General features: G+C 34.8%; 4 protein-coding genes, 1 long non-coding RNA gene and 1 other non-coding gene across 6 annotated transcripts; 3 read left to right on the plus strand and 3 right to left on the minus strand.

The window, feature by feature from the left end:
* Positions 1-255: 255 nt before the first annotated feature.
* LOC132047917 (uncharacterized) lies at positions 256-729 on the minus strand. Its single transcript, XM_059438890.1, has one exon. The coding sequence runs from the start codon at positions 727-729 to the stop codon at positions 256-258; it is 474 nt and encodes a 157-aa protein (XP_059294873.1).
* A 1,306-nt stretch (positions 730-2,035) lies between these two features.
* LOC132047266 (uncharacterized) lies at positions 2,036-5,370 on the plus strand. Its single transcript, XM_059438263.1, has 3 exons — positions 2,036-2,401; positions 2,539-2,788; positions 4,937-5,370. Exons 1-3 carry the CDS (start codon positions 2,100-2,102, stop codon positions 5,255-5,257), a joined length of 873 nt encoding a protein of 290 aa, XP_059294246.1. The 5' UTR covers positions 2,036-2,099; the 3' UTR covers positions 5,258-5,370.
* On the minus strand, positions 3,714-4,757 carry LOC132047267 (uncharacterized). The gene is given in 2 exon segments (XM_059438264.1): positions 3,714-3,928; positions 4,056-4,757. Coding segments are annotated over 2 exon segments (261 nt in total). The 5' UTR covers positions 4,191-4,757; the 3' UTR covers positions 3,714-3,802.
* A 1,208-nt stretch (positions 5,371-6,578) lies between the features above and the next one.
* On the plus strand, positions 6,579-6,650 carry TRNAT-UGU (transfer RNA threonine (anticodon UGU)). Its single transcript has one exon. It is a non-coding gene; the product is annotated as a tRNA-Thr (tRNA).
* A 3,841-nt stretch (positions 6,651-10,491) lies between these two features.
* Positions 10,492-12,884, minus strand: LOC132047268 (uncharacterized). Its single transcript, XR_009412820.1, has 2 exons — positions 11,787-12,884; positions 10,492-10,835 (listed from the first exon to the last, which is right to left on the minus strand). It is a non-coding gene; the product is annotated as an uncharacterized LOC132047268 (long non-coding RNA).
* Positions 12,885-23,920: 11,036 nt separating this feature from the next.
* LOC132047918 (extensin-like) lies at positions 23,921-24,568 on the plus strand. The gene has a single exon (XM_059438891.1). The coding sequence runs from the start codon at positions 23,921-23,923 to the stop codon at positions 24,566-24,568; it is 648 nt and encodes a 215-aa protein (XP_059294874.1).
* The last annotated feature ends 583 nt before the right edge of the window (positions 24,569-25,151 follow it).

The following is a 25,151-nucleotide window of genomic DNA, read 5'->3' on the forward strand; positions in this document are numbered from 1 at the left end:
CACCTCTCTTTAATACTTCTTCGGCCTACCTCTACCTCTTCTGAAACCATCCACAGCTAATCTCTCACACCTCCGCACTGGGGCATCTGTGTATCTCCTCCTCACATGCCCAAACCATCTCAGTCTTGCTTCCCGCATCTTGTCCTCCACTGATGCCACTCCCACCTTATCTCGGATATCTTCATTCTTAATCTTATCTCGCCTGATGTGCCCACACATCCATCACAACATTCTCATTTCCGCAACTTTCATCTTTTAGACGTGAGAGTTCTTGACTGCCCAACACTCTGCCCCGTACAACAAAGTCGGTCTCACAACCACTTTGTAAAACCTCGCCTTTATGTTTTGGTGGCGAGCACCTTCGTCACACAAGACTCTGAAGCGAGCCTCCATTTCATCCACCTTTGCACCAATACAATGTGAGACATCACCGTTAATATCCCCATTTCCTGGTATAATAGACCCAAGATATTTGAAGCTTCCTTTCTTTTGAATGGCACAGGTACCAAGCGTCACTTCCACGCCGACCTCATTGGTCACGTCACCGAACTTACACTCCATGTACTGTCTTGGTCCTACCCAACTTAAACCACTTTGAGACTCCGCAGTTTGTCTCGAACCTCCGGCAGCGTTCACTCCGCCGCGTGTCTCGTCAATCAAGACTATATCATCCGCGAATAACATACACCATGGCACCTCACCTTGGATTTGCCGCGTCAAACAATCCATCACTAAGTATGAAATATATTTTATATATTACAAATATGTTAAATTGAATATATAAAATATATTTTATAAGTTTTGTTTCAAATATAAAAAGAATTTTGGCCGCTAAATTTTGGGCCTTTAGTTGATTGGATTTAGTTTCAAAAGGATACCTCATATAAATAGTCATAACGTCATAGATTTAGATGATTTAAGTAGGCATTTTTGGTTATAGTTAGCACTAACAAAAGTTTACCTCCATCTTGGTCTCCTCTACTATATTGTTTGATGTATATGTATCAAATTCAAGCTGTGGTTTCTGTGGCCTACAAGCTAATGTTTGTTTTGGCTCAATTCAACATTGTTGTCTTTGGCAAGTTATTCTTCTCCTTGGTCAATCAGTGGTGGTGTATTCTTAGGCGACACTTTAAAACTAAAATAACCGAACCGTACCGATACCGATACCGAAGAAAAATCGAGATGATGGGACGGTCTCGAAAAGTATAATTTTGATTATACAAAATAAAATAACCGAAGAATTGGGATGGTATAATTTTTTTAAAAATAACCGACCGAACCGTCCCATTGACACCCCTACCCATAAGACAAAAACTTTTCCTTAAGGCATATATTTTGCCTTATAAGGCAAGCTTTTAGTTATGCTTTAAGGAAAAGTTCCGTCTTATGGAGCATACTTTTAGTTATGTCTTATGGGCATACTTTTAGTTAAGGCATAACTAAAAGTTTACCTTGAAAAGTAAAAAAAAAAAAAATATATATATATATATATATATACCTAAGGCAAAGTCTGCCCCCTCTAGCAGACTTTTAGTTAAGCATAACTAAAAGTCTGCCGGAGGGGGCATAGCGAAATTCAAACTCTTGAAAAGTAAAAAAAAATTAAAAAAAATATGCCTCAAGGCAAAGCCTGCCCCCTCCGGCAGACTTTTAGTTAAACATAACTAAAAATGCTCGGAGGGGAGAATACCGAAATTCAAACTCATGAAAAGTTAAAAAAAAAATATGCCTCGAAAGGCTTTTTATAAATGACTTTTAGTTAAACATAACTAAAAATCTGCCGGAGAGGGCATAGCGAAATTCAAACTCTGTCTTTCGAATTTTTTTAAAAATTTTGACTGAGGGTTCGAACCCGAAACTCATGAGTTTTAGCCAAAGGACAAAATTTAAAAACCACAAATATGAGGACCAAAATTTAAAGACCACCCCAAAAGGACAATTCTGGGAATTGCCCAGTCGAGAATGACATGGATCCACCAGTCCAACTCCCTATGGGCCAACAAGTACTTCCGATACAAGACAATTGAGGAACAACAAAAGCCCAAAGAAAAAAAAAATGTTCAATTGATCTCAATGTTCATCGAAGCCAACAAGTCATGTTGCTCACAATAGCTCCAAATTCCCATTCCAAAACATGGCAATCCACCAATTCCTCAGACTTACAATTCTTTCCTCTTCCATCCAAGATTAAAACACAGCCCTCAATAATAATTCCAAAAGCCTATAATGGAGATGACAATTCAACAGAATCATCAGCAGGAAAAATCAAACGCATGGTTCTTAGTCAAGAAGGAAGAACCAAACTTAACATTTCACCAGACAGGGAATTTTATGCCTACCCAAGATTTGTCACACACGTCGATGACCGCTTCATTTCCAACTTAACAAATCTTTACAGGTAGGTACTCGTGTCAAATTTAGCGCATAAAAATGTAACCTATCAAACTCGTTCAAGTTTGATTGGCCCATTCATTAATTCAGTCCATTTTAACCCCGCCTATTTTAACCCCGCCTATTTAACTCCGTTGTTAATAGGAAATGTTTGAGGCCTGAATTTGAGATTCTTGATCTTATGAGTTCATGGGTGAGTCATTTACCACAAGAAGTTAAGTACAAAAGGGTGGTAGGTCATGGACTTAATGCCCAGGAGCTAGCAAAGAATCCAAGGTTGGATTATTTCTTTGTGAAGGATTTGAATAAAGAACAGAAACTTGAGTTTGAAAATTGCAGCTTCGATGCTGTTTTATGTACGGTCAGTGTGCAGTATCTTCAACAGCCTGAGAAGGTCAGTAACTTAACCTTATATAATCCCTGATTTGATGATAAAATTGATATAATGATCCAAAAATGTCAAAAAGTTTTTGCCACTTTTGGAACAGAGGGATAGAATCAACTAATCAAGTGATACCACAACCACATAGACGTTGCAAAACGTGTGGTTGATTATAAGCCACACAAGATACAAACATATAGCGATGAAGGAAGGGGGTTATAAATATATTGTAAAAATCTTTGGTGAAGCATAAGTTGGCTACTAAAGGATTGATTGTTAGATGTATTACTTAGTACTACTAAATTTTGCATTAACAACAATGACTAGTTTCTATTTTGATCATTGCATTAATAATCCCTAAACAATTGTCTTGCATATTTGCGTTTTATTTTATTTCGAATTCAATGTGAAATAACAATATACATAAATGACAAAAAAAATCTCTTTAATACTTATTTAGTTGATCATCCGTGGGTATTAATTACTCTAGTTTTGATCTATTAATTTCACACATATGTATGTGAGCTCCTTAATTAGTCTTAGAAGTTAGAAGGGTCAAACTATCTAGTTTAAATCGAATATAGAAATTTCAATTTTTTAAAATAACATTTATATAGTTAGGAAATGCATAAAAAAATAGTTTAAGTACAATAACTAATACTCCCTCCATCCGTCCGTCCAATTTAAGTGTCTTGCTTTGTTTTTTATCTGTCCCAAAAAGAATATTTTTTCTATATTTAGTAAGTTGACAATTCAAACATCCTATCTAACTACATGACATTATAACTACAAGATTCAAAGATATTTCAGTACATTACACCATCTTTATTTAAAGCCACAAGATTCAAAAGTCTCTTTTCATTTCTTAAATTTTGTGTTTAAAGTGAGGCACTTAGTATTTAAAAAAATATATGCAAAACCGGATTAAAAAAAATTCTGACTCTCCAAATAACATAGAGTGGGATGGGACGGGTGGATTACCTAATCAAATACTATTGAAAATGAAAAAGAAACATATCAGAAAAATCAGCTGGATTTATCAAGTCGCTTCTTGGTTTTCTCAGCAGCATCAGTAGCCTCGACTTCCATTTATGCTTTCACCATATCAGCCTGTATCACTTCCTCTTCACTTCTTGCTGTCATTTTCTTCCCCTGTCCAAACATTAATAGACTACTATTTAGGTAAAGCTACATTAATCACTTACAACTAAACATTACCATCACAACCTTTTACTATAAGCAGAAAAAGTTAATTTATGAAACAAACTAATTAAATTACCTGACCAACAAAGAATGCTTTAATGTAACGAAAGCATTCTTGCAAGGACGTCGTGAAATAGAGGCATCCTTTCGTTAAACTAGACTTTGCTGGAGTGTCTTGTCGTTGTACGGTTGCCGACTGAATATCCTCCATGGTTAATTATCTTTCATATTTCTTTCGTTCACTTTTCTAAGGGTCTATTTTCAATTGAATATTCATTCTGTCAAACAGGTGGCATGCTCTACATGCTTCTAAAATTGTCACGTTGCACCAATAGACCAAAGCCTGCCAAGTGTAGCTTCTTTGTCACTGTCTCGTACTCGGATTCTGTTCATTTTTCTTGTCATATTTTTTGCGTATATCCTTTACAAAAATATTAACTAAAATAGTAATTTAGCTGAATTATCTTCATCTTTGGTTTCAATTAATGTGACCCCTTTTCTACCATATTAATCGCTCTCCACTTTTATTGAGCAAGAATAAAAATAGAAGCTAATAGTTAATTATATCATGCTTTTCTAAAATGATAACTTTTGAATTATTTATTTTTAATAAGAACGACACATAAAATGGATTGGAGAAACTATTTGTTTTGGGAAGGAATTTTTACACAAATAGACGGTTCCAGGCTTCCAACGGCGTATGCAATTTTTTTTTTTTTTTTTTTTTAACAAGGAATGTTGAAATTTAAACAATAGCCGGTCTCAATGAATAAATAAATTAAACGATGAGTTTTCATTTTTAATCGTATTCATAATAGATTCGTTAAAGATTTTACTAAATACTTCTTTTCCATATAAGGGAACCATAAAAAGAAGCCACTGAATTAATTAAGAAGTTCGTATCAAATTCTTAAACCAAATGACTCATAATTGTGCCTATTATATATTAAATTTCAGGTTTTCGCAGAAGTATTTCGAGTCCTAAAACCAGGAGGAGTGTTTATTGTAAGTTTCAGTAATAGACTGTTCTATGAGAAAGCAATTAGTGCATGGAGGGACAGTACAGGGTATGGCAGGGTGCAACTTGTGGTACAATATTTCCAATGTATTGAAGGATTTACACAGCCAGAGGTAATTAGAAAATTACCAACTGATGATGATCAAGAAAAAAAATCGCCTCTGAGTTGGATAATGTCGTTGATAGGATTGTTATCAGCTTCATCTGATCCCTTTTATGCAGTTGTAGCTTATAGAAACTTCAAACCGGTGTATGAATAAGTTTGTATCCCTACATAATTAAATTCAATTTGTATTAAAATTTAAACCTGAGCATATTCTTGTGTAGCAGTTTAATTTGCTACATGACACTATCTTTAATTAGTAACCACAAATCATGAGCTAATTATGTAACCTTCATTCCATGGCTGGGATTAATTACGTCATAACAACCGCCTTATTTGTTTTTATACTGGAAGAAAAAAGAACTTATCGGTCCCACGTCTACATCGATCGAGTTAATGAATACTCCCTCTGTTCAATTTTACTTGTCCATCATTTCAAAAATAAATTTTCATTTTTATTTGTTATTTTTCGCATATCAAGGTAAGATAACATTTTTCCTCTTATTTTACCCACAATATTAAATACTCACTTCAAATTATTTTTTCAAATCCAATAAATATATGCACCAATTAATATGAGTAAATTACATGCTTCATTTATTATTTTCTTAAACAGCGTAAAAAGTTCAAAATGGACAAGTAAAATTGAATGGAGGGAGTACATAACAAATCTCTACATCAAGTACTTGTGATAGTACTTAATTATATTCTTATTTCCTTAACTAAATACCATATGAGGGTAAATTACCTTCTTTTTTTTTTAACCTTTTACATAAGAGGAACTAATCTTTATTATTCTCTCCGGGTAAAAAAAAAGTGTCCACTTAGCTATTTGCACATCCCTTAAAAAAATTAACTCCTGGATAAAATAGGTAATTTGACTAAACTGCCCCTAATTAAATAGGTATTGAGATTTAAGATAGCACTTAATAGGGACAAATCTAGAAAAATAAAGTTAATTCTTTCTTGATTTATAAGTGGACACTCTTTTTGATAAGAAAAAAAAAGCTAAATGGACACTTTTTTTTATCCAGAGGGAGTAGTGATTAATAAAGGGTAGTCCAAACCTCCAATACTCACACTCCGTATTCGTCATCATTATGATTAATTTATGTGATTGAGACGAGAGTAAAAATAGACCTAGAGGATTTTAATAACTAAGAGTGCCTAATCGTTGTTTCAATTTATAGGTACACACCAAATGATACTATAATTATTATTATTATTTTTCTGAAAAAAGAACAACAACAACATACCCAGTATAATTCCATAAGTGGTATCTGGAAAAAAAATGAAGGGATGCAACACGAGGACTTCTATCGCCCAAGCACGTTCAACTTCGGAGATCTGATGGGATCCGATAGTTAGTGTTAGTATGATCGCGTCCTTTAAAAAAACAAAAAATTTGACCTCCTACAAAACTTGGTGACTTATCCTATTAATAATTAAATAATGGCAATTTCGACGCAAGGCACAGAGCCCCTATAGCTCAGTGGTAGAGCGTCAGTCTTGTAAACTGAAGGTCTGTAGTTCGATCCTGCATGGGGGCACCAAACATTTTTTTTTTATGAAACACAACCCTCTTCCCTCTTGGCAAAACCCTAGCTGATGCAATTCTCTGTTACATAATTTTTCTCTTTTTGGTGCTTCTTTGCTCTACCAATTGTTACTTCAAATGGCTTCAATTCTTCGAAAAGCTCTGAGAAACAACCAACTTCAATCTGCCACATCAAGAATCATCACTAACCTTAATAAATCCGAACCACCAACTTCAATCCTCAGTGCTACACCACCACAACCACCAATCTTGGCACATCTTTCTCAAATACCCTTTTTACCCCAACCCCAAAAAGAGGATTTAAATCTGAATTTTGCTTACCCAAGTTTCTCTTTTGGGTTTTTCCTAAACCCCATTTCTCAAACCGGGTTGATTAAATCTGAGAATGATGAAGGGCTGAAGATATGGGCGGATAGTGTGAAGAAAAAGAGGAAGAAGAAGATGAACAAACACAAGTTGAAGAAGTTAAGGAAGTGTTTGAGAAGGAAAACAAAGGCATAGGGGTGAGGACTTTTTTTACTTAAAAGGTTGAATTTTTGCTATGTTTAGCAATCTTGAAATCACTTTCAGGCATAGTGTTAATTGTTTCTGACAGAAAGATATGCCTTTTTCCCATTTTGGGTTGAAAATATTGCTCAATTTAGACTCCTAAATCTTGTTTTAGGAATAATGAACCTTTTATTGGTCAGGCTAGCCATACTATTGAAAGCTTTTAGTGCAATATTGAAGAACTATTGAGAGTCCTGTTGTTCCGGATCGATAGCTAGTTGTTGTTGTTGTTGTTATTTACATGATTTCAATTCTGATGAACTGTTGACGGTAATAGGTTAAAAAAGAAGCTACATTTGATTTTCTTAATACTTTATTTTGCGGTGCTTGTATTTTGCTTTGACACCTTCTCTGTTGTCTCCACATCTCACCCCTTTCGTTGGTGAGTTGAAGAGCTTCATATCATTCACTTTGAAGGAATTAAATTGCTTTTGGCTGATTACAGCTTTATAATTTCTGTTCTTTTATATGCCTCACTGTTCTATTCTTCTTCATTTTGCCTTGTTATGTGTGTGCACCACTCCATCTCGCAACTTCCAATAATATTCACAAATTGAATCTCCCAGAACATGTCTGTGTAGTCTATATACTTTTCAGTAGCCCAGTAAAGAATAATTTGCATACCAAAGAGTGTGATCTAAGGTCAGTGAAGTTAGAATAAAGTCTTGCTGTCTTGGTGGATAGAGTTACCAACTTACCGGTACCCGTATGGTGGGGAGGATATATGTACTCGGTAGCATAGTTGATGTGTGCACAAACTACCCCAGACACTATTGGAGGATAGAAAATGGAATAAAATTTTGTTTTCAGTGCAAGTGCTCTACCGTTGGGCACCATCTGTGGTCTAACTCTCGGTTTTGATCCTTGAAAACAATACCTGGAGGCTGGAGGTGACGTCATTCTAACTTTATAAATAACTTGAAAATGTGTTTAGTTTTCTTTTCATTTGCGAGTATGTGGTATCTATCTGTCTCTACATTTGAACTTATTTCCTGTGCCATTTATGTGAAAGGGGTTTTTTGATCAAAAGATATAGGTGGCCACTTGGGTTTTGCTATGTTAAACTGGATTGAAATCTTGAAAGGTGGGGACCAACTATGCCTAGGTGGTGGGCAAAGGTATAGCTAAAATAGAAGGAAAAAAAGAAAGAAGGAAGAAGAGTAGCTTAGATGAAGGCATTTGACTCTTGATACTATCTGATTTGATCTTGATGCTTTATTTGTGTCCTCTGTTTGCTTGATAAGATCCTTGTGCCCTCAACCTATGACTCCCTTGTATCCTAGGAAATCTTCCTTTGAGAGAAGAGCTGCTTTCCCTTGCATAGCTATAATTTTCGACACACAAGTTCCCTGAGATTCTCTCATGGTTTAAGGTCCAACTTTGTAGGGAGCTTATTCACCTTAATCTGGACCTAGGTTGCTTGAGCTAGTCCTGTTGTAAGCATTGTGCACAAAGGAGGTAGGCAGATTGAGTTGTCACCCATATTATGGACTTGTGAGAGGGCTTCTCTTTTCCTTAAGTTGATTAGTTTCTTTTGACCCATCCCTGGTTTGCTTGGCTCATATGTCAACTTATAACAGGCATTTCATGGAGCCGGTTCAGAACCGAGGGCATTGAGATTACTGACCACATTGGGGCTTGAGATGCTTATAACCTGTGTCCCAGAGGTCTCTGGGACACTTGGTTCAGCATGCTTAGAGCCCTATCTTCCTGACTTAAATTATTGTTATGTTCAGTCTAGGCTGGGGAAGATACTGTCCTTCTTTGTAAAAACTTTTACTGTAAAAGTGAAAAGATTCCTCCAAGACCTCAACCTCCTTCAGGGTCTTGTAATGCTTGTTCTCGGCCATAGGCCTTGGCTGACTTTGTCACGTAGGACACAACATTACTCGACATTCCACCTTTATGATCTACCCATCTAACATTTCCAGGTGCTAGTAACATTTTATGCCATGTGTAGCACAACTATATGTTTCGTAATTTTCAACTAACTCAATTACTTAATGTCCAAGACGCATAGATTTTTTTTTTTTTTTTATTTTTTATTTTTTATAAAGGTGGTGTCTGGGCCAGCTTGCGTGCACCTTGACTATTCCACAGCCCTAGATGAATAGACTTTTATGCAACCCTTCTCGCTTATGTTTTTTCCCTTAATGCGACAGTATCAAATTATACGAGCCTTTTGTCATTGCTGATTTTCTTCGTGCGATCTAGCACATCACTCATTCTGGTTGTGATACTTAATGGAGCCTCTCTTTCTTACTCTCCTCTCCTGCCCAGAGTGATTCTCTTGTGAGTCAAAATTGGAAGTTTGGTTGATGACATCAACATCACTGTAGTATGAAGTAATCGAGAAATCTGTTCTAGCCAATTGAAAAATTATTCATATGGGGCAATATCTAACAAAACATAGTTCGAACAAATCAAGTACCTCCTTGCTTAGATTTCTGAATTTATTAGATTCTCGGATTGGATAGATTCCTGAAATGCCGTGTTGAAGCTTTTCTGTCGTCTTTGATTTCCTGTATGCTTGCATGGTCATCCCTAAATTGAAGATCTGTGCTTCAGTTAACTTAACGTGATCATTGCAAACAAGAGGTTGGCTTTGGTTCCAAATCTTTTACCTTTGCACTTGGAGTGTTAGATATTTGAGACTAGCATCGCACGGGCCCAACAACGTGTCTAGTTTAGTTAAAGTATCTTAGTAAAGAATTTGTTAACAATTGTAGTATTAGATTACAGTGTAGCTCAAACACATACAAGGGAGTTAGCCATTTCCAATTTGGAGATTCCATTGTTGACGGTCTGTTTGAGAGATTCCAATTTAGCTTGTCATTTGTTGGTTCAAAAAATTAAGCTCTTCAACATTGTCATATCTTTGAGCAAGAAATGACAGAGAGACGCCAGGGTGGTGCAATACAGTTGATACATCACTGTTAAATATACTTATGTTGATACTACTACCACAACAACATATCCAGCGTAATTCCACAGTTATGTTGATTACACTGTGTAGACATCATATTTATGTTGCTGTTAATGTCAATTGTCTATACTTCTGTAGACATTCCAAAATCTTCATAAGCAACCTTAAGTAACCATAGAAAATTTATAACCAGAGAACTAATTTTTCACAACTATCAACAATTGGTACATGTCAATTTCTTCATGGATTCAGAAAAAACAATAAAAGCAGGGCATTACAAAGGCCAAACACTGGCCAAATCAAGAAGCAGAAACGACTGAAGATAAAAGAACAGAAAGGGAAAACAATATAGCTTCATAATGAATGAATGATCAAACAGGACCAAACATAAAGAATCAAATTACATACATATTTCTTGCTTGTTTCTCAACTAATATCTAACCTATGAAGATCATTGTTTACAACTACTAAGAATTGATAAATTCTAATTTCTCGCAGTGAGTTATCTGACATAAAAAAACACAGCACTATAAAGGCCAAATATATTGGCTACAATTGACAGTAATATGATCATACTTTCCACCACTGTGAACACTCTAGAAAGCGTGTAATGCTCTGTGCTCTTGGAATTGTCCAGTGCATATTGCGCTATCCTCCATGCTAATGTCTCCGGCACATCCAACTTCCATCGATAAACTTCAACTGCCAATTAATGTCGAGCAAATTCGTTCCAAAAGTAAATCATTTCCAGCTCAGAGTAATTATGTCTTTCTTTTGCTTTCATGAACTTTCAATATTGCAGGCTTATTTACCACTGTTGACTCAGTTCACACAAGTCATATTTAAATGGTTTGAGTGTTTAGAATCCTCTTTACTTAAATTCTGTCTGTCAATGGTATCATACAGGACCAATTAGTTTCTAAAGGCTCCTGAGAACACCTTCATGTATATAACTCCTTGATGGAGAAAGCCATTTTGCTACAGTGTACCACAATTTACAAAAAAAAGAGTATTCCTCATTTCAATTTCACAGGGCTTTTCATGGATAAATTAATAAGCATATACCAATTATGAGATCAGATTCTTTTAGTCGTGATCCTCTCTCTAGTCTACACCATATTTTATAGGACACATAGATGTGAGTAGATGGTTCCATCATTGTAAAGTTGATTGGCATTTACCTTCTTTTTGACAGTTATATTTCTAGTTGGAATGTTTGATGAATCTTATTCCATCTTACTCATCCTTATTCATCTACTAATAATGACCTGGAGATTCTAAATACTTTTCTTCCCAGATTATATATATTCCTATTGCAATTAGATGTCATATAAAGCATTATCATAAGAATGTACATGGATCGTTGTTTACGTAGAGCTCACTCGTTTGGCAGAATGAAGCATAAAATTAAGTGATAATAATATTCTAAAACACAGTAAATGCCGGCTACTTAAAGCTATTAAAAAAGAAAAGGAGGGCAGCCCGGTGCGATAAGCTTGCGCTATGCGCAGTCCGAAAAGGGCCGATCGCGAGTCATATATGCAAGTCTTACCTTCATTTCGCGAGAAATTTCCATTTCTAATTGCGTGACCTCTAGTCACATGGCTACTTCAAGCTATATTGAAGAAAAAATAAAATTAAGCTTGGTGGTACCTGCACTTCAACTACATAGATGTTGTCGGACAGGCCTGTAGATTTTAACTCTTCCACTCGGTCCCTGTATCTCGTTTTTGTAACTGCTTTGCTTTCACCTCGACTGTAGGTCAAAGCTCTAGAGCTTTTAGCATATTGGCAGTGTGGAATATAGCCCAAAAGCAGCAAGAGCAGTAATAGTAGGACTATCATCATTTCCCTCCCCCATGGCATACAGTTAATCTTGAATGTTATATGCCTTTTTACCAACAAAGAACATGGAATTTAATTGACAACTGAGCAGTCAAAGCCTCATTCCAGAAAGCTAGAAATTCCACTCCGCTTATTCCTTTTCCATCCCATCAAAGTTGGGCATTTCTCCATTCCACCAAAGCTTCAGGTTTCTAATTATGCATATCTTCTCAACAGAATATATTTCGCATGAGAAAAAGAAAAATCAAGCGTAGAAGTAAAGATTAATGAGCATCACAACCTTATCTTCCAGATAAACTTTAAGTTGAACATGGAAATACTCAGTTTCGAAAAATCAAGCCTTAAGTCACTGTGGGATGCTAGCCACAAATATCCCTGAAACCACAAAAACCACCTACTCCTTCCAATAGCACTCATCTCAGAGTGCTGATAGAATTTTGAGTCAGTCTAATTCTATTTTGGGTTAATCATTCTTCTTATGCCTCTTTTCTTTTGTACCTTTTAGTCGACAATATCTACTATTCGAATTAATGCCATAGAAATCACATATGAAATGGCTCATTGGTATATACATAAGCTATTAAAAGCGAAAACTCATCTAAAAGGAAAAATAATGTTTTGCATTATCCTTCCAAGAAGAAAAAAGCACTAATTGAATCAGGACAATTATAAGCCTTTTTGGAATAACCAACATATATTCTTTTTGATTGTTAATAACTAACAGATAATATAAAACAACTTTGTCTTCTCTTTTAATCAAACCAAGCGCATTGAAACGTAAAAAGTTTCAAGATTCACATATCCATTCATCATGAAGTGTTTCAAAATGTACTATAAATTTATATACGGAATATCAAAACCTAGCCATTTCACACCATACAACCACTTCAAACTGTCAATAAGAAAGCGGGGTTGAGTCAACCATATGAATCTGTTTCAATTTTCATTGTCTTCGGGTGAAATTTGAGGTCAGAAACTGTTAGTGACTGCTGCCAAATTGACACACGTAGTGAAAGGGGAAGAAAAATTTTGTATATATGGTCGTCACAGTTTTGCTTGTCCTCTCACTTCTCTGCTTACTGCATTTTGTGAAAATTAGTTTGGAACTTCTCGTGTGTTTACATCTATTACATATTTGGTTGAGAAACTACTGCAAAGTAAGTAGCTGGAAAGATGTTCTCTTTCCTTCTTTTTTTCTACCTTGTTGGCGTTCATTCATTTTTCTTTTTTCCTTTCATTTTAATATGTTTTAGGTTCTTTAGTATTGGACCTAAACATATCTTACCATCATCTCCCAACTGTTCCCAAAGATTGGAGTGGGAATGGACATCCAAGTGTATCTGGTTGTATGTACTTTATGCATAAATTAGTGATTTGATTGAAAACTAGATGTACATTTAGTTTTGTTTTCCACCTTTCGGTGTATATAATGTGGCAGGTGTGTCCTCATGGCACCATTCTGTTTGTCTGGCTTTATTTCTTTGTTCTGATGTTGTAGGCTTTTAGTCCTTTGGTTTGTTATTCTGTGCTGTTTGCCAAAGAAAGCATTCCCTCTCAGCAATGAACTGCCCAAATTGCCTTGATCATTGCATCAAACAATATTGGGCTTAAGTCATAGACAGACCCTCGAACTTGTCTAGAAATTCCACTTAAACCCTCTTACTGTGACCCCTACCATCTGAACCCTTCAAAACCATTTTTACTGTGCCACTTGGACACATTTCACTACACGTGTTTTACACTCTCTAAAGGAGCGTGACATTTTGATTCTAAGGACAGGTGTCAATAAAGGGGGCAATTTTTACTCAACTTCATCTCCTTCACCCGTAGACCACCTTCTCCCCCAAAAACAACACCTTCTTCATTTAATCCACCATCCGCACCTTAATAAATCTATCAAATCAATGGTCTCTAATTACCCGATAGAATACTTAAGGAATGTTAATGTCACGGTGACTCCAACGATTAACGATGATGGTTCAAAGAGCTTTTTGGGTATATTTTTGGCAGCCGATTTTTTTTAATTCTCTTTAATTTTTTAGCTTTCTTGATTTCGTGTGTATTCTGATAAATTTGTGGAGTTTAATTGGTGAGTCTATGATTTTGAAGGCAGCTGGGTTGGTGGTTTATGAAAAATAGCGATTTCGGATCTCTCTCTTTTTCTGCTCTTTGCGCCACCACCACTACATTTGCTTCACTGCTAACACAATCTTCTTGTTGCCATGGCCAAAAGGGTCGGTAACCCTTGGAGTTTGTTGCCGGAAAAAATGGAAATGGAAAAATGGAGATAGCCGATTTTTTGAGGACCCAAATGTTTTTTTCCAGAACAAAACAAACCATGGACCAGATAATTCTCATAGAAAGAAGCAATAATCAATATTTGAGGGAACATAAGTAATGATATACCATGATTTAATTGAGGTTTGATCATGGAGGAAACTTCAAATGGTAGCATTGATAAACGTGGTGGAGCCAGCGAAGATACAATGGAAAAATGCAAAAATTGTATTTTGGGTAATTAAAGAGAGATTTGAATCATTAAGAAGAGAAGAATTGGCAAAAGAAACCGGAAAACGGCCATGCTACAGTGAAGAGCCGATAAATTCTTTTTAATTATACAAAACTTCTTTAATTAATTATTTGGAATTAAAAAGGCCACTTGTCTTTTATTTATTGGATTCTTTGCCATGTCAGCGCATGTGTACTACATGCATAACACTTTGTTGATTCTTTAAGCGAGGGGAATCTAAGCGACACAGTAAAAATGGTGTTGGAGGGTTCAAGTGGTAAGGGTGTCCAAATGGATTTTATGACAGTTTGAGAATGTCCAATAAAGACTTAAGTGAACAATATTGTCATCTTCCTCTTTCTCCTGAAGCATGCACTGTAACTTGTTCAAAAATTCTTTATTGATTCGTGGTGAAAGTTGTTTGGAAGAACGTTCAACAATATAAATGCATAAAGCAACCCATGTAAATCTTATGCTTATTGTTTGCAACAAAGTACTGAACAAATATGACTCTAGAAAAGGACACGAGTTGAATCTAACTTCTCTTAGTTCGGATTTTGAGAGTCGAATTTTTTTAATTTTGATTGTGTATTTGGTTATACTACATTTAAGATTTTTGAAAAATAATTTATATATTTAGAAATTACATAAAAAAAAATCCCTATATAAATCACAAGAATTAACAATTTAAAATAAAAGGCATATGAATAAATTGTGGTCAAAGATTTTTTTGTTTGACTATCAAAATTTGACTGTGTCATCTAATTTTTGGGATGGCGGGAGTAATAATTAAGGGGAATTTTCACAAATGACTATACTTAGTTTTTTTTTTTTTTTAGGCATAGCAACACTTTTGCTAATTACATTTCGTAGCTACAACGACGTGTATTCAAATAAGTTTGCATTCCAATTCGATTGTATTTCGTTGTATTCATTCGTAGCTACTTTTACACTGCATTCAACTTATTGTATTTAAATTCGGTTGTATTCAAACAACATAAGTGCCAAAAAAATATAAGGATATTCAGCCATATTCAAATTCACTGTATTTGTTTGTATATAAAAAAATCTCCATTGAAATATAGGCGAAAAATACATAAAGAAACACTGAATTTTACACTAAAAAAATAATCATAACACTCAAATTCATTTAGATCTGAGATACAAGAAATATGATACACTCATATATGAGATACAAGAAATATGATACACTCATATATGAGATACAAGAAATAAAATACGCTCTGATTGTGATACAAGAAATAAAATATGTCAGATATAGGTGGGGTCCACTGGAAGTCACCGGAGATTGCCGTAGTCCGCTGAAAGTTACTGGAAATCGATGTTCCGGTCAGATTTGGGCCGTACCGACCTACTTCTTTTCCGATTGGTATGTGGCGGCGGCCGTTAGAACTCGCCAGAGAAGATGGAGAGGAAGACAGAATGGTGGAAAAGAGAAGATGAGCGAAAGAGGAGAGAGAAAGTGAGGGAAAGAGTAGAGAACACTAGAGAGTAGAGAAGAGAGGACGATTTTCATTAGTTACCTTGTGTAATTGAAATACAACATTTAGCTATCAGATGTAATTAAAGTAACGTATAGTTACTAAATGTAAATATCACTTATAAGTTCTCTACCCCAAATAAATTTGGGATAACTACATGACATAACTAACTCTACTACATATTTATATTTAGTAGCTATATTTTAAAATAATTATATCCTATAGCTAATAATAATATGTTATTAGCTAATAATAATTATATCCTATAGTTAATAATAATATGTTATATATATATATATATATATATAGACACACACACACACACACAAAGTGGAATACCCTATCATCACATTGTTCACTTCCATTACTCCGCCGCCGGCCACCACGAAACCGCCGAACTCGTGAAACAGATTCGAACTAGATTTCTGCCTTTCCCCACACATGCAGCGGAAGGCTTTCTTCTCCTTTTCTCGCTCTCCGATGTCTTCTTCTTCGGCACGGCGGAGCAACCTTTCTTCTCGTTTTCCCTTCTCACGGCGTCTTCTTCACCTTTGACGGAAAATACATTATTCTTCGAAATTTTCGAATCCGATCGAATTTTTCGGATACGGCGACGCGATGATGACGGAGAAAAGAAGGTGAAGGAGAAGAAGGTGTGTACACGAATCGATCGGAATTTTTGACCAAAAAGTTTTTTCCAGATCTGTGTCTACATACATTGTATACGTACACTGTATACATATTTTTCGGAAGTTCTTTTTTCAAATCTGTGTATACATACACTGTATACAATATTTTCGCGTTTTTCGAAGAAATCTTTTTGTATACAAGTGAATAGAGTGAATTTACGCCTGTATAGAAATGAATATAATCAATTTTATTTTTTATATTCAATATTTGAGTGCATTCGTTATTTTTTTGGTGTACATATATTTGTATACGAGTGTTTTTCGCCTATTTTTGTTAATTTTTTTTGGTGTATCTATGTTGTATGCTTTATATTTGTTGATATATACCGAAAAATATGGTGTTTGTTAATTTTTGGTGTATTTATGTTTTTATGTATTCATTTTTTACTTTCATTGTATTTATGAATACGAACAGAAGCCAATTATGAATACGGATAGTCATTTTCATGAATACTGATGAGAAAAAACGAGAATTTTTTTTTGTTGTATTCATGAATACAAATAAAATAAAAAACGAATACGGAAAAAAACGTATACAATCGTTAAGGCAATTTGGTTGTTGCTACAAAATGTAAATATTGAAACATTTGCTATGTGGCTTGATTAAAGCTCAAATGTTTGTCATTTATGTAGTTTGCCCAATAAATTTCCCAATTATAAATAAGGGTGATAAAATTAACCCATAAAAGCATGATTGTTCAACTCGCCCAATATATCTTGATCTGCCCAAAGCTCAACTAAAAGTTGGGCTGCCTTAAGCTAAGTACATGGTCTAAATTAACTCATGAGAAACTTTGTTAAATAATAAAACAATTTTCTTTTTGATAGTCTACATATATATATATATATATAGCTACAATAAAAATGAAAAAAAATACATTAGTTTTATCTGGTAATTTAACAAATTATGAGAAAACACAAGAAAATAAAATTTGGTAAGAGTTGAGGGGGCTGAGTTACATTTTTTTGTGCGGATTTCCCTTCAAATGCACTGGTCTTTAATTTTTGCCCCTCAAATTGTTGGTCTTTAAATTTTGTCCTTCGCTTAAAAAATTGACCAAAAATATCGAGGTTCTGTGTTCGAACCCTCACTCAGTAACCTCCGCTTGAGAAATGACCAATTTATTGCTTCACACCCATCCTATTCAGTGAAATGGCTCATTTCCCACCCATATTGATTAAAGTAAATATTTTCTTTATTTCAATTCAATGTGACATAATTTAAATTAACAAGGAATTAGTATATTCAAGATTTTTTTTTTAAAATTCGAGTTGAAATTTGATTGCTATTCTGTTTAGTACAGATATAACAGGTACCTAATGTGCTAGTTTTAAAAATACTTGTATATGATTGTTGGCGGTAATTTTCTCTCCTTTATTCCAATTTATTTCCTGGGTTTTTAAATTTAGTAACGAGCTAAATATTTTCATGTTATTCTTATGTCTACTACTATTAATACCACCGCCTCCATTTTCATTATTTTACTAGTACTACTTTATTACAACTTTCAAAAATGGTCCGTTGTCATCTCATTTTAGGATGTGTACTTGTTAAATTAATTTTACTTTATTAAATTCTTTACTTTCTACATACTAATTATTAATCGTCTTTATATAGTATATATTGTACTAGTTATTAAATTAGAAGCCCAAAAAAAATTAATATGGGAGAGGAATTTCAGCCAAATAACAGCCCAATCACCCTTTAACATTACCCGGTCCAGCCCAAACCTTCCAATACCCATTTTGACCCGACCGGCCCATTTACTTGGCATCATTTGAACCCAAACGAACCCTAAACAAAAATAAGAACACAGCCGCAGCCCTCTCTTTCTCTTCTTTCTCTCTCTCGCTCAATCTCTCTCCTCCCTCATCCATTTTCAGGCGAAAATCAGTCCCCTTTCAACCATGGCAGGTTTGTCACCCCATTTTTGGATTAAAGCCAGCCACACACGCCTCTTTCCCTTTCCTTCTTCCTCAGACTTTGAACGATTGAAAAGGGTTTGGGTTTTGTCTTCTCTGCTGTTTTCTGTTTGCTTTCTAAAACGATTTTAATGGTTTTTGTCCGCTTATGAAAAGAAATCTTTTATTTATCAGCCTTTTTGATTCTCCCGAGTACAAGTTTTAAATGATTTTTGTCCCCATCTTCTTGGTCTCTGATTAAGGTCAGAACGAACCTCCTAACGTTCTGATTTTTGGGGGAAATGAATTTGATTTCAAATCCCGCCCATTTTCGAATCGAAAAAAGAAACCCTAGTTTTTCATCTACTATAAAATGGCCTTAAACCTTCAGCCGAAGGGGGAGATGATCATAAAAGGGATAGCCTCACTCTAAAAAAAAAAAACAACCACATATTACTCTATTTTCACTTTACCAGTTTGAAACTTTAGCCACTTTAATCGGGTTCGTTCGAGTTCGAGCATAGATCCGAGACCTCGACGCCCCGTTCACTGCACCAACAAAAGGTCAGTGTGTTCTTTTTCTATTTCGAATCTAAAGTTTCTAATGTGTTCATGTCCCATTATGCTTTGAGGATGTTGGATGTTCTTCGGAGTTTTATGTGTTAAGTATCACGAAATTTTAAATGTCTGCTTTCTGACTATTAATGAAGTTTAGATATAAGATATGAATTTATACCTAATAGCTTGATTTATGAGGTCGACGTTGTTTAGATTATGCTATATATCCAGTGTTTTTGGCTAAAATATGATTAGGCCAAATGGTTAAATGCTAAGCATTTTAAGTCATTTATAGGATGTTTGCATCATCTTGAGGGTCAAGCATATGCTGCCTTATGGCTTTAGAAAGGAGAGTCTCAGTGTGCCAGCATGTTTCTTGTCTTGCATTTGCCTGTTGATTTTGAAAATGAAGCTGCCCATGTGTGTTTGCCTAAGCTACGTAATATTTGTCTAGTTCGGTACTTAAGTCCACTTAAGATGCAGAATGCCTTCATATAAAACGATCAGTCCTAAATATGAACTGCAATGTTTGCAATTTTTTTTCACGAAGAGAGAATTTTGTCTTAATTGATATTTATTTGTATTTTACCTAGTTTACCTTGGTTTATAACAATATGATCGGTTCGCATCCTTAAGCTTTAAAAGTAAAGTATTACTAGTCCGAGTTTTCAAAATAGTTATTCCTGAACTGTGTCGTGTCCTTTTGTTTTAATTTCTTATTGAAGTATAGTCACAGCTTGATATAAGTTGGAATAAATAGGTAAATAGTTCTGTCGATATAATTATCCCTGTTCACCAAGCGTAGAGGTTTGAGTTCTAATAAATGGATATAGGCCTGCTTGTTTGTGGCTCTTTGTTGAAATCTTTAAAAGATCTGTTGTAGCTTGGTGTGAAGAACAAAGGAGTCCAATGCTTAGTTTAGTTTGTGAAATGAATGGTTACCCATATAGGAATGCTAGAAAAACAATCCATCTTGACGTGAGTCTGAGTTTATGCAGTTGGCTGAAACATCTCTAAGAGCTTTAAGATTCTAAATCTTTCAAACCTTTGTGCTAAGTTAGATTTGCGTATGTTTTCATATTCATCTATCCTTTGTTTTGTCCAAATGATTGAATTAAAACATGTATGTTATCATGCTTATATACTGGAACAACCAGAATACTTTACCATCTAGCTCAATAGGAAATATGAATTCATTTGGCATTTCTTTCGCTTTTCACGCTTGTCCTCTTCCTATTCCCCTTCTGATTTTTTTTTTAGATAGGTTTAAGGTGCATGGCATTCGGCTAATGTAGTTTCACCATGAACTCTTGATTGTCTACCACTTAGTTACAAGTCATGGGAATGTCAAAGCTGTTTGTGATCAGTTATGTGTGGTTCTGCGCATAGTTTGGCTTCTTAAAAGTTGTCATGGGCTGTGCAAACAATGTGTTCATCTTTTTACTGTATGCGATTAGAGCTTAACGTGTTCAGTCAATTTAGAGCTTAGTTACATGTTTAAGTATTTGTTGGTTTGTGTTATTTTACCTATTTGAAATTATTTAATCGTATCAATAGATATCTAATCCTTTTCTTTTCATTTTTTTTATGCATGACATCTCGCATACGAGTTGGACTCGTCATTTCCCGCATTTGGTGTTGGGCTAAAAGCCCAACGAAATCCTCTGTTCAGATCTGTCCGCAGCAATACAAAAAGGAAAATCTGGGCCGAAGCCCAACAGCAAACAGATCACAGCAGTCCAAGAAAGTGGGCTGAGCCCATTTGACTCATCTACTCTATCTTTATATTCTGTATGCATTTAATGTGTGTGGTATGACTAACATTTTGCTTGTTAATTTAGATGAACTTTAGCAAATTAGTGAAATTTAGTTTAATAATGGGTAGTTAGCTCAAGGAAAACCAATCAATTCCATAAGATTTACCTTTATTGATTTTCAAGAATATGTCTTTATACCATTTCAAAAGTCATTTCCTATGTCCGTTTTTGCTACAAACAATCTTGAATTCACGTTGCAATATATTTTCCTATATATATAAATATAAATTCAAAGTATATTTTATAAATACACTTTCAAGAATTATGCGTATTTTAGTTAAATAAAGTTAATAAAAGAGAAAGGAAATTCACTTCCTTTTGCATCCTATTCACAAAGCAAGTTTAGATTCTTTCTACATCGCAATTTTCATACAATACAATCTTTATCTAAAATCCACGTTTGTCGTGCCTCCTTTACAGGTCTTATTTCATACAAGTCTTATTTTAAATAGAACTATTATATTTTTTATCTATAAATCATATCTTTTTATAGCATTAGAAGCACTATTTTATTTTCACAAGTCTTATTTTATCATCCTCATATATCTATCTATAACTTTGGCAAATACTTACAAAGCTATTTTCTTGTCTACAACCTTATATTTATATTTAGCCTAATTAATTATAAGTCGGTCGGATTAACCATTATTAATGGAACTTAGAGATGCCTAACACCTTCCCTCTAGGTTAGTTGAACCCGTACCTAAATCATTTGGTTTCGTAGACTTTAAAAACAAATCAACTTTAGATAATAACTTTAATTAATCTTAGGTGCCCTAATTCACCGTAAATAATTAGGTGGCGACTCCTAACTTTAATTAACCCCGGAATTACCCGGATGTTGTAAACTATTTTGACTTAGGTTAAAATAGGGTATGACAATGATTATTTATTGAATCCAAGGAAATGCGAAGCTGCTTGGAAAAAAATTTCAACAAAATATAAAACCTAGAAAGATTTGTAGTTTCTTGTTTTGCAAAAGCTAAGTAATGAAAAGAAACTAGAGCAAATATGCTATATATCCTGATTAATTTAAATATATTGATTTATGCTCCTTATTAGTATCATTTGGCCCGGGCTTAAACCGATCTTACAAAATTCAATTTGTAGACATTTTGTAATTTTTTTTTGCTATTGTTTCTTTATTTTTCTAACATCAATTTGATACTTTCAATAGACTTCTATCCAAAAGTTAAGGGAAAACATTTTTTAGTTTATTTAAAAAAAATAAATCAAACATTGGCTTTTCTAATTGCTATTTTACTTAATTATTTTTATACTAAAATATCCGATGATCCAAATTTGGCTTTTAATATGTTAAATTAATTTCATTTGTTTTTTGAATTAAACTTACTTATTTTTTTACCAAAAAATATTACAATATTCAATTAATGTCAAAAATATTTACCGCGAAAAAATATTGTTGTATGATGAGATCATTAAAGTTAACTTATAAATAATTAAGACCCTTACTATTACAAGATATTTTTGTAGATGTTTTCTCAAATTAAACACAAGAAAAAATATTGAAAAGTCCATATAATTAAATTGTTCTTATTTAAAGCTTTCATTTTCCTTCCAAAAGATGCATGTTAAAAAATAACATCTTTTTTTTTTCTTAATTTAACAAATCATTTTATGAAATTCACATTGTAATAACTTTTTCATGTTGAATTTAACTATTTTGTCTTTGATTATGCGGTATTTTGCAAATATTTTAATATTAAAAAGGTAAAAATTATACTCCACTTTTTGCAATTGTTTAGTATTATTACTGTTTGATTTCTTTAACTACGTTGTTTTCATAACTATAATATTTTATAGTTCCTCTTTTAATATATTAATTTATTAGATAAGTTTTATGTTGTAAGCGTGCGCACATAAAATTTGCATAATTAACAAACGTACTTCGGACGATACTTTACAATTTCGATTCATTTTTAAGTATATTAAACAATGATAGTCTATTTGTATTTATTATTTTGATTTTAAACCTAATTTTACCTTAAGTGAAATCTTTGTTAATTAGTTATTTTAGCCAGCATGTACGACACAAAATTACAGGAGAAAATAAAAAACTTTATCTATAATCGAACGAAGAAATTTTTAAATAGCAAATGATAATTGATAATTAACTCGAGTAGTCCGCTCGGGAACCTTGCGTCTAGTAAACCAACTCTTAGTCAACCTAGGATAGAGCTAAACCAACACCCGTTACTAGGGGCATACATTTCATGACCTAGGAGGTTTAATACCCTTGGTGTATTAAATCCATTAGATGACTTTACCCAAACGTCCAAGCGGGTCCACGACCCCAAGTGACACTAAATCATACTTTATGTGCATGTTTGAAGGGTAATTGTGCCTAAATATTGACTATATGCTTTAATTAATTGAACTTTAGGAGGGAGGGATCGACTAACATTTCTATGACAGGTATGGATTTGCATTGGAGTACAACAAATGCCGAAAACCAGTGACATCACAAAATGGAGCTGTACACTTAGACATAGGAAATTGTATTTACTTTACTTAGATTAGGAAAATACCTTATGTTGTATTCATTTGATATGTAATAAAATTACGTTACTTTTGTACTTTATTTTGGAAAATAGAATTTGTTTAACTAATCAAAAGCAATGGAATGACGTATTATGGCACACTTTACCCTTCAAACAAACGTTAGGCCTACCTCTGGCACAAAGAGGTTACACGCATATTAGGACGCGTTATTGTTTGATATATCCATGTACATTTGTTTGACAACTTGTTTGAATTTTATTTGATGAATTATTTGCTACATGACCTACTTGACTGACATCATTTGCACTTTATGCTTCTTTTATGTTTATTCCCAAAAGTTGATTCGTGTTGACACTCAATGGCCGGCCATCCTTACCACAAAAGGTCAAAAACATCATCACTACCTCGACGTACCTGGGCCGTGCAAGGGAAGGAAATTATCATGACTGATCCAGCCGCACCCGTTTCAACTGGTTTAGAAAACATTGTGATCTCTAACGATCCTCCCGAGACGTCTGAATATAGAAATGCTATGCAACACGACGAACATATCGCCCGCCTAACTCAAGAAATTGAGGACTTACGTGGCGAACTAAATCGGGTTAGGGACCTGACCAACTTATCCATCACACTCCCAAGTCCACTTCCTGAACCCAGAACTGGCGCTCCAAATCCACCTCGCTTTCCATCACTTGAATCTCCAGTCCCTGAACACTTTCCTGCACAAAATACCACACCCGCCAACAACAACTTCCCTCCACCAAATCCATCATCCGTCTACACCCCTCTACAAAGTCAACCAACCACCCACGTTACCTGTACTCCTTCACAAAATCAACCACCTACCTACAATGCCTACGCTACTCCTAATCCACCACCCGTCAACCCGCCAAATCAATCACAAGTTCACACTCCTTATATTCCGTTACCTACCAACACCAATCTGCCACCTACAACTACTCCTCAAAACCCACCAAACCAACTACCTACAAACACCGCTTACAACACACCACCACCAGTCCAAAACACTCCCACTGTCCAAACTTATCCAACCCAAAGATATACAAGGGGCACATCTTGTCACTCCTAACGCACAATATGTTCCTCCGTATATACGCAATGAAACACAAGCCTATACCAACCCAAGAATGGTCAAAGTTCCAACCCGAAGTAGACCAATACGAGGAAATGGAGAAAGAGGCAAAAGCAAGGGCAGACGATATGTTACTAAAAGAGATCCACAATCTCAAAGAAGCAATGAGAAATCTTCAAGTTGCTAGGGGAACTAAGAGTGTAGAATACGAGGATTTGTGCGTTCAGCCTGATGTTGACCTACCTGTGGGCTACAAACCGCTGAAGTTTGATACTTTCGATGGAACTGGCGATCCTCACACACACACTTAAGGGCTTACTGCGACAAACTGGTTGGAGTAGGTAGAGACCAGAACATAAGGATGAAGCTATTCATCAGGAGCTTATCTGGTGAGGCCCTTAATTGGTATACACAACAGGACGTTCGTAAATGGCATGGTTGGAGCGACATGGCCCAAGACTTTATGGACCGATTCAGTTTCAACACTGACATTACACCAGACAGAGTCTATATGACTAAGTTAACCAAGAAGTCCACTGAGTCGTTCCGTGAGTATGCACTGCGTTGGAGGTCAGAAGCA

The sequence above is a fragment of the Lycium ferocissimum genome, chromosome 2 (genome assembly GCF_029784015.1).
Source record: "Lycium ferocissimum isolate CSIRO_LF1 chromosome 2, AGI_CSIRO_Lferr_CH_V1, whole genome shotgun sequence".
NCBI classification, from domain to species: domain Eukaryota; kingdom Viridiplantae; phylum Streptophyta; class Magnoliopsida; order Solanales; family Solanaceae; genus Lycium; species Lycium ferocissimum.